The sequence below is a fragment of the Grus americana genome, chromosome 32 (assembly GCF_028858705.1).
Source record: "Grus americana isolate bGruAme1 chromosome 32, bGruAme1.mat, whole genome shotgun sequence".
In the NCBI taxonomy this organism is placed as follows: domain Eukaryota; kingdom Metazoa; phylum Chordata; class Aves; order Gruiformes; family Gruidae; genus Grus; species Grus americana.
The window spans coordinates 1,713,425-1,723,006 of NC_072883.1; the positions used below are offsets into that span (position 1 = coordinate 1,713,425).

Consider the following 9,582-nt stretch of genomic DNA (forward strand, 5'->3'; position numbering starts at 1 on the left):
TCCTCATTGCTTCAGCGACAATGGTCGTGTACAAGACAATCAGCCCTTTTTGGGAAAGGAAACATGTATTTCTGGGTGCCAAACCTGGCCGAGTGCTGTTCCCCAGCACAGGCTGCCGGGAGAGGTGCAGCTCTGGGAAAAGCCACCTTCAGCAGCTCCCATCCAGGTGGGAACAGTGAGGCTGTTGGTTTCCCAAAACAAGCTATTTTGTGCTTGGAGGTTTATTTTTAGTCTCCAGACTTGGTGTCGTAGATGCAGAACCTCAGGTCCTTGTGTGGGGGATGGACCCTCAAGTCACCTGGGGTGGGTTGACCTCGGCTGGAGGCCAGGTGCCCCCCAGAGCTGCTCCATCACTCCCCCTCCTGTACTAGACAGGGCAGAAAAGTGTAACGAAAGGCTGGTGGGTCGAGATAAGGACAGGGAGGGATCACTCACCAGTTATCATCACAGGCAAAACAGACTGAACTTTTAGAGGAGAAAATTCATCTAATTTATTACCAAGCAAAAGAGAATAGAACAATGAGAAATAAACCCAAATCTTAAAACACCTCCCCCCACCCCTCCCTTCTTCCCAGGCTCAACTTCACTCCCCAATTCTACCTACTCCCCCCCAGCACCACAGGGGGACGGGGAATGGGGGCTGTGGTCAGTTCATCACCCCTTGTCTCTGCTGCTCCTTCCTCCTCAGGGCAGGACTCCTCACACTCCTCCCTGCTCCAGCGTGGGGTCCCCTCCCACAGGAGACAGTCCTCCACCAACTTCTCCAACGTGAGTCCTTCCCACGGGCTGCAGTTCTTCACCAACTGCTCCAGCGTGGATCCCCCACGGGGTCACAAGTCCTGCCAGCAAACCTGCTCTGGTGTGGGCTCCTCTCTCCATGGGGCCACAGGTCCTGCCAGGAGCTTGCTCCAGCGTGGGCTTCCCACGGGGTCACAGCCTCCTCCAGGTGCCTCCACCTGATCCAGAGTGGGGTCCTCCACGGGCTGCAAGGGGAATCTCTGCTCCAACATCATCCTTCCTCCAGGGTCTGCAGGGGGACAGCCTGCTTCACCATGGTCTTCACCACGGGCTGCAGGGGGATCTCTGCTCCTGCGCCTGCATCGCCTCCTCCCCCTCCTTCTGCACTAACCTGGGTGTCTGCAGACTTTCTCACATCTTAATCTGGCTGCAAAAGCTGTTGATCTTTTTTTTTCTCCTTCTTATCTCTTTTGTCCCAGAGGTGCTACCACTGTCGCTGATGGGCTTGGCCTTGGCCAGCACTGGGTCTCTCTTGGAGCTGGCTGGTCTTGGCTCTGTCAGACACAGGGGAAGTTTCTAGCAGCTTCTCACAGAAGCCACCCCTCTAGCCCCCTGCTACCAAACCCTTGCCACGCAAACCCTGAACATCACCCCACAGGCAGTAATTCTGCACCTGAAACCGAGCAGCCTGGTGCCTCCCACAGCTCGTGCCCATCTGGTGAGTGACTTTTCTTTCCGCAGGGGATTTAGAATATTTCCTTTCCTTTAGAGTCTTGTCAGGGATTTGGAATAAATGCTGGTGAGGGGGAGTGGGGCAGAGCAGGGGGCTGCACCGGGGGAGCCGTGTCTGGTCCCTTCCTGCCCTGGAGCAACGGTTTGTGCCACCGTTGGGTGCTGGTGCAGGTGGTTTGGTGGGATTTCCGGAGCCTCTTTGGGGGCAGGTGCAGCCCTTCTTCCCCATCCCCTCTCTGATGGCTGTAACCCCCCATCCCCCTCCCTCTGCCTCCCTTCCCCTCCCTCTTCTCCAGCTCCAGATGCAGATGTGGCTCCCCGCGAGCCCCGGGGCCCTCCTGAGTTATTTGGTGACTCTCCACGTCCTGCGGCTGGGATCAGGTAGGGATCCTGCAGGGCTGGTGGGGGGTTTTGCCCGCTTCAGGTGGCAGCTGTGGGGCAGGGGAGGTGCCATGGGGCGGGGGGAGCCCAGCCCAGAGCTGGGCCCCACATGGGTTTGGCTTTCCCTTGGGCTCTTTCTGCAATACGTCCCTTGCCCTGGGGGCACCTTCGGTCCCGTTCTGCAGCGCTCCCCTCAAATGTTTCTGGCTTGCAGCAGGGCTGGCTGGGGTGGAGGTCGTTTTCTGGAGCAGGTTCCCACTCCCAGGAAACCTCCTTCTCCTTCCAGTCCTCCCACTCCCTCTCCAGTTTCTCCAGGGTCTTTGGACCATGGGGAGGGCAAAGTAATGCCTGTGGGATGGAGCGTGCACCAAGGTCACACCAAGCTCGCCCCTTGCCATGCAATGCCCCTAAATTAACGTAGGCGCAATCTCCATGTCTCTGTGTCCTTCTGTGTCACCAAGCTGATTTCAGCGTGGTGGGACCAGACCGCCCTCTCCGTGTTGCCGTGGGGTGGTATGTCGTGCTGCCATGTCACTTGTCCCCCCGTGCGGAGGCTCGGAGCTTGGACATCAGGTGGATCCGGAACCAGGTCTCTGAAACGGTGCACCATTACCGAAACGGAGAGGACCTGTACAGTGATCAGCTGGAGGAATATGTTGGGAGGACAGAGTTGGTCAGAGATGGTCTCTCCCATGGACGCCTGGACTTGCGAATCTCTGAGTTGAGACCCTCTGACGATGGTCAGTACATCTGCACTGTGACAGATGGTGCCTCTTATGGAGAAGCTACGGTGGATCTGGAGGTGGCAGGTTTGTGGTGGGTGTGGTGTTTGCAGGGGCTGGTGCGGGTGTCCCTGGGTTTGTGTGTCCTTCCCAGAGCTCTGTCCCATCCTCAGGTGTGTGGATGAGGTGCCGAAGGACAGGAGCCGTTGAAAGAGGTGGGGTGCGAGGGGGCTGTTGCCTGCAGTGCCTGCCCAGGAGGGAGCACGCAGGTGGTGCTGGAGGTGGTTTTGGGGCAGAGCCACATGGATGTGGTGGCTTTGCTGGGTGTCCGTGTTGTCTGTGAAGGGTGTCCTGGTGATGTTGTGAAGGGCCTGGGGACGAGGTGCTGAGCAGCTCCTTGGGCTCAGAGCTGGGGCGGGCTGCCAGCCAAGCCAAGGCTGGGACCTGATGCTGTTAGGTGTGGAGTTGGGAAGAGATCTCTCCCTGGCTCTGAGCAGCTGGATCTTTGCTTTGGCTTTGCCCTTTGTGCCGTAGGAGACCTGGCACATTGGAAGTGTTGGGGCTTCTTGAACAAAGACGGGTCAGTGCTGATGCTGCCTTGAGGTGCTGAAGCTCGGCAGCTGGGTCTTGCTCTGCCGGGCTGTTTTGTGAGAGATCTGGGGTTGTTTGGCATCAATGCTCTGCAGTTCCTGCACAAGTTGGGGTGGTTTTGGTGGCCGGCCCTGTAGCCCTGGTGGGACCTGTGATGTGTCTGCTATCGGATTCGGTCGTCACCTTTGAGTTGAGTCCATCCCACACTGACCCCAACCACGGGCTCTTCCCCAGCCACAGGTTCTGTCCCTCAGCTCTCCCTGGAGGCTTACGAGGACGGAGGCATCCGGGTGGTGTGTCGATCGGCCGGCTGGTACCCACTACCGGAGGTGCTGTGGAAAGATCCCGATGGAGAGCATCTCCCCTCAGTCTCCCAGAGACATTCCTCAGATGCGAGGGGCCTGTTTGGCATCGAAGGCGTCATCATTGTGTCCAATGGGAACAGACGTGGGAAATGGTCCTGCGTGGTCAGAAACAGCCGCCTCAACCAGGAGCAGGAGACGTCCCTGCACATCTCAGGTGCAACGATGGCAGCCAGACCCTGCGGTGCCGGCAGCAGGGCTGGGGTTTGCTGCATTGCTTTGAGCAGCTTTGATCTGGGGTTCCCGGTGCAAGGTGTGGGGTGTGGCGGCACGGGAGGGGTGTGCACCTTCACATCAGTTCTAGTGCACGAGAGAACCGGAGCCTCGTGCACTTCAGGTGAGCATTGGTATGTGCAGGGGAGAGAGAGGACTATGTCCCCTTGAAGCCAGGGCTCCCAGGACAAGGGGCTTGTGAGCTCGAGCTTTGGGGCGTTTGTCTTTTTCTTCTTCTGCTGCTCAAACACGGGACTCTAAAACCATCCCTTTTCCTGCTGATGGTTTTGTTTCTCAGCTCCCTTTTTCCACAATGCCCGTCCCTGGATGGTTGGTGTGGGGGTGCTCCTCGTGCTTTCAGTTGCGTTCCTTGGCCTCGGTGCTTATCTGTGGAGAAGGAAAGGTAAGTGGTGTCAGAAGAATGTTTTGCCTTCACCAAAAAGCTCTTTGGGCAAAGGAAGGAAGGGTACAAGGACACGGCAGGGTGTGTGTGGGAGGACAGGGAGCATGGCCAGACCATCTCTGGCTGGAGGGAAGGTGCAAGAGACCCTCTTGAGATGTTCCCAGGGATGAAGCCAGCTGCTGTCCTGACCCCCTCTTCCTCTGCCTTTGCTTTTCAGTGCTGCAGTCCAGAGAGCTGGGTGAGTCCTTCTGGCCCCTTCCACCAAGCAAACCTCCTGGCAAAGGAGCCCCCCTGGGAGGGACTTGGGTTTGGATGGCTCCTGAAGTTACGGCTGAACTCCAGAGTGCCTGGGTGGGCTGACAGGGGATGGGTTGGCAGGGATCCATTCCCTGGGGTCTGGGGTTTTTTTGCACTCCCCAAAGAGAAGGTGGGGGAGTTGAGGGTCAGCCCAAACTCTCTCTGCTCCTGTACGAGCAGCCATGGGATGAGAAGCCGTCCCCTCTGATAACTTATTGTTTTTGGTTTTGCCTTCCAGCAAAAACAGATGCATTACTGGGTGAGTGTCCATGATCTCCATCACCGAGTGGGGTGCTGTCCCTGGCACTCTGTACTCAGACCTTTCCTTCTTTGCCCATCCTCTCCATCCCTGCATCCCTGGGCCCTGGGAAAGCCCAAGGCGATGTGCCTGGGAGGGTGGGCAGCTTGGGCAGACCAGAAATGGGTTGTCCCCTCTCCCCTGCCTAGAGCCCTGAGCACCAGCCATGGGACGTGACCAGGCTGGCAAGGAGCCATTCCCAGGTTTTCGGAGTTTTTCACATTCCCCAAAGAGAAGGAGTTGGGGGTCAGCCCGAACTCTGTCTGCTCCTGTGGGAGCAGCCATGGGATGAGAAGCTGTCCCCTCTGATCTTGTAATGCTTTTCTTTTTCCTTTCCAGAGGAACAAACAGCAGAACTGATGGGTGAGTCTCTGTGAGCTCTGTCACGGCATAGGATCCTACCCTGGGCTTTCTGTGCTCGGCCCTTTCCCTCCTTGCCTGTCCTCTCCATCCCTGCAGCCCCTGGCTCTGGGAAAGCCCAAGGCGATGTGCCTGGCAGGGTGGGCAGCTCGGGGACACCAGCCCACGCCTGGACCCTCTCCTCTGCCCAGAGTTGCTGGGGACCGGCTGGGGGATGTGACCAGCTCTTGTCTCTCCTTGTAGCCTGGAGAAAGTTTCTGCTTCCCCATCATCCAGGTAATCCCATATTTTATTGTCATTCTGGGTGGTTCTCCTCCCTGTGCTTGTGTGCAAGGGGCATCTGGGCTGGGCAGTGCCCGGGACTGGCCGTGCCTGGGTGTGTTTGGTGACTCAGACACCCCAGAGCAGGGCACTAGCCTGTTCTCCAGCCTGTTTTCTTGCCTTTCCAAGGCATTGTGAGTGGCATCCCTGGGGCCAAGAGGAGCCCTCTGCCACCCCCCTGAGAGCCCGTGCACTGCCCAGACCCAGCCACTGCCTCCCCAGGCTGCTCCTCCCTGCTGGGGCTGCAGCCCCACCGTTGCCTGTTCCCAGGGGACCCAGCTGGGCCGTGGCCGTGCTGGGGCCGGCCCCGTCATGGGCATCTCTAGGAGGAAGGAGATGCCCCGTGTGCTGCCCCGCGGGGCAGAGCCTGGCCCCAGGGTGCTCAAACCCTGCCCACGACGCAGCTCTGCCCCTGATGCTCTGGCTCCTCCTGTCCCCTGCAGACGTGGTGACCCTCGATCCAAACTCGGCTCATCCTAAACTTGTCCTGTCAGCGGATGGGAGAAGTGTGAGAAGGGGAAGAGCACGGCAGGACCTGCCCGACACCCCTGAGAGATTTGACACTCGGTGCTGTGTGCTGGGCCAGGAGGGGTTCAGGGAGGGGAGGCACTGCTGGGGGGTGGAGGTGAAGGGGGAGGTGGGAGGTTATTCCTGGTGGGCTGTGGGGGTGGCCAGGGACTCTGTGGACAGGAAGGGGGATACGGACCTGAGCCCTGCAGGAGGGATCTGGGGGGTGCAGAACTGGAAAGGGCGTTTTGTGTCTCTCACCTCTTCTCCCACCTCCCTCTTTTGGGTCCCCAGGAGATTCTGGGTCTGTCTGGACTGCACGCAGGGGCTGGTGACTTTCATTGATGCCGACAGCGGGGTCGAGATCTTCACTTTCCCACCAGCCTCCTTCAATGCAGAGATCATCCGACCCTGGTTTTTGCTTGGGACAGAGGAAACCCAGCTGTGCCTGAGGGACTGCACCTCCTAGACCCTCTGCCCCCCTTCCATCCCCACCACAGCCCCGGACAGCCCCTGCCCTTCTGCAGACACTGCCCGCTCTCCTCTCCTCCATCCTGCAGGAGCACTTGTCCCTCTCTGCCCTGCCCAAGCCCACCCTGCCCAGGCACAGCACCATGGCCTTCAAGAAAGCTTTATGGGTGACCATGGAGTGTGGCCGTGCTGGTTCCTGGGGGCTTTTGGTCCTGATTCCTGCCTGCCCGCGAAGGGCATTTGCAGCCACTGCAGTTGGAGCAGTGGTTGGAGCAGGAGCCTGGGGGCAGCTCCCTGCAGGATGAGCACGGGGAGTGGGGGGCGGAGGTGGGGGGCACTCACAACTCAGGCACCCCCTTCTCTTCCTTCTGGGGAGCCCCAAACTTTGCCAGCACCCCCTGTCCCCAGGATGCCCCTGCTCTCTCACCATCCTTCTACACCACACAATCCTGTTGGGAGCAAGAGTGATTTGTCTTTCCCTAATCCCCTTCCTCGCTGGGCACTCGGGACAGGCGGCTGCGGCTCGTTGCTTCTTTTGGGGATGGGGCTGAGTGTGTGAAAGCATCTTGGTAACTGAGTGGCTTTAGGTGCAGCAGCAGAGGAACCTTCTGAGTGGAGAAAGACTTTCCCAACCTGGGGCTCTTTTAAAGTGATATTTAGCAAAATTGATTGTGGCTGCTGCTGCTGCTCTGGGGTTTGGTGCTGCAGCAAAGCCAAGGACTGTGGGACGGCGTGGGGTGGGGTGGGATAGGATGAGATGGGAGGGTGCTGGGAGCTGGGTGGGAGGGTGGCCAAGCTGGTCAGGGCATGGGAAGGGTTGAGGGATGCACAAGAAGGGGCTGGGGCTGTGGGAACTGAGAACAAAGCGGAGCCTGGGCAGCCCGGCTGCTCGGAGCCAGTACTGATGGTTGGAGCCACTCCCGGTGGTGCCACATCCCTGTAGGTAACAGGCGGAGGATGGCCGGGGCTGGGGACGAGATCCCCCCGCTGCGCTGATCTGGGGGGTTTATGGGCCATCCTTCTGCTCCCCCTGCCCACTTTTGAAGCTGGACTGTGGTAGACAGCGAGACAGATGTAAGGTGTTGTTAGGACTGTTTAGGTGGCTAGGCGAGCCCGCAGCCCCAGTGTGAGTGTGGCTGTGCAAGGGCTGCTGAGGGAGGTTTCAGGCCAGGCACTCCCCTTTTGGGGTGCCGAGGCACCCTGTGGTTTTACCTGTGTGACCAGAGAGAGGACATGAGGAAGCGGGATGGAAAACCTACCTCAATCCTACAGGCACGACTACATGAGCTGCAAGGCAAAACAGTCACCACAGGAGATTCTTCCAGGAAAAATGCTGCTCCAGTTTCCAGCAGGCAGTTCCCCAGACCGAGAGGAAGGCCTGCTTGTACGCATGATCCTCTTGAAAGGACCTCTAAGTCATTTTTGCAAGAAGTGAGTAGCGAATATGATGAGCAGGATTAGAGGGGGCCCTGCCTCCAGCCAGGTGCAGGAGAGGGACAACGGGGTTTATGGGGCTGTGTGGATCCGATGGTCTGGCACGTCAGACCCACAGGAGTACAAGGCCCCAGTGGACACCAGTGCACAGTGTACTTTAATGTCATGCAGCTACGAAGGGGTGGAACCCATCCCTACTTCTGGAGTGACAGGGGGATCCCAACAGTTGACTCTGCTGGAGGCTGAAGTGAGTCTAACTGGGAATGAGTGGCAAAAGCCCCCCATTGTGACTGGCCCAGAGGCTCCGTGCATCCTGGGCATAGACTACCTCCGGAGAGGGTATTTCAAAGACCCAAAAGGCTACCGGTGGGCTTTTGGAATAGCTGCCTTGGGAGCGGAGGAAATTGAACCATTGTCTAGTCTGCCCGGTCTCTGAGGACCCTTCTCTTGTGGGGTTGCTCAGGGTTGAAGAGCAACAGGTGCCAATCGCTCCCACAACAGTGCGCCAGCGGCAACACCGCACCAACCGAGACTCCCTGGTTCCCATCCATAAGCCGATTCGTCAACTGGAGGGTCAGGGAGTGATCAGCAGAACCTGCTCACCCTTTAACAGTCCCATATGGCCAGTGCAGAAGTCCAATGGAGAGTGCAGGCTGACAGTAGACTATCGTGGCCTGAATGAATTCATGCCGCTGATGAGTGCTGCTGTGCCAGACATGGTGGAACTTCAATAGGAACTGGAGTCAAAGGCAGCCCAGCGGTACGCCACAATTGATATTGCTAATGCGTTTTTCTGAGTCCCTTTGGCGGCAGAGTGCAGGCCACAGTTGGCTTTCCCTTGGAGGGGTGTCCAGTCCACCTGGACCCAACTGCCCCAGGGGTGGAAACACAGCCCCACCATTTGCCATGGCCTGATCCAGGCTGCATCGGAACAGGGTGACGCTCCAGAGCACCTGCACTACATTGATGACATCATCGCATGGGGCAACTCAGCAGAGGAAGCTTCTGAGAAAGGGAAGAAAATAATCCAAATCCTGCTGAAAGCTGGTTTCACCATAAAACAAAGTAAGGTCATGGGACCTGCACAGGAGATCCAGTGTGTAGGAATAACATGGCAAGATGGGCGTCATCGGATCCCAATGGATGTGAGTAACAAAACAGCAGCCATGTCTCCACCGACCATCAAAAAAAGCCAAAGCAGGCTTTCTTAGGTGTTGTGGGTTTCTGGAGAACGCGTGTTCCAAATGACAGTCTGATTGTAAGCCCTCTCTACCACGTAACCTGGAAGAAGAACGATTTCAAATGGGGCCCTGAGCAACGACAAGCTTTTGAGCAAATCTAATAGGAAATAGTTCATGCGGTGGCCCTTGGGCCAGTCCGAGCAGGACCAGATGTAAAGAATGTGCTCTACACCACAGCCAGGGAGAACAGCCCTGCCTGGAGTCTCTGGCAGAAAGCACCAGGGGAGACTCAAGGTCGACCCCTGGGGTTTTGGAGTCGGGGGTACCGAGGATATGAGGCCTGCTACGCTCCGACTGAAAAAGAGAAACTGGCAGCATATGAAGGGGTTCCAGCTGCTTCAGAAGTGGTTGGTCCTGAAGCACAACTCCTCCTGGCACCCCGACTGCCGGTGCTGGGCTGGATGTTCAAAGAGAGGGCCCCCTCTACACACCATGCAATGGGTGCTACGTGGAGTAAGCGGGTTGCACTGATCCCACGGCGGGATCGAATAGGAAACCCCAGTCATCCAGG

General features: G+C 58.0%; 1 protein-coding gene across 1 annotated transcript; it reads left to right on the plus strand.

Moving 5' to 3' along the window:
- LOC129198422 (butyrophilin subfamily 1 member A1-like) lies at positions 1–6,569 on the plus strand. Its single transcript, XM_054807722.1, has 10 exons — positions 1–1,456; positions 1,767–1,851; positions 2,313–2,660; positions 3,399–3,683; positions 4,038–4,142; positions 4,360–4,380; positions 4,678–4,698; positions 5,077–5,100; positions 5,341–5,373; positions 5,862–6,569. Exons 2-10 carry the CDS (start codon positions 1,773–1,775, stop codon positions 6,392–6,394), a joined length of 1,449 nt encoding a protein of 482 aa, XP_054663697.1. The 5' UTR covers positions 1–1,456; positions 1,767–1,772; the 3' UTR covers positions 6,395–6,569.
- Positions 6,570–9,582: the final 3,013 nt, after the last annotated feature.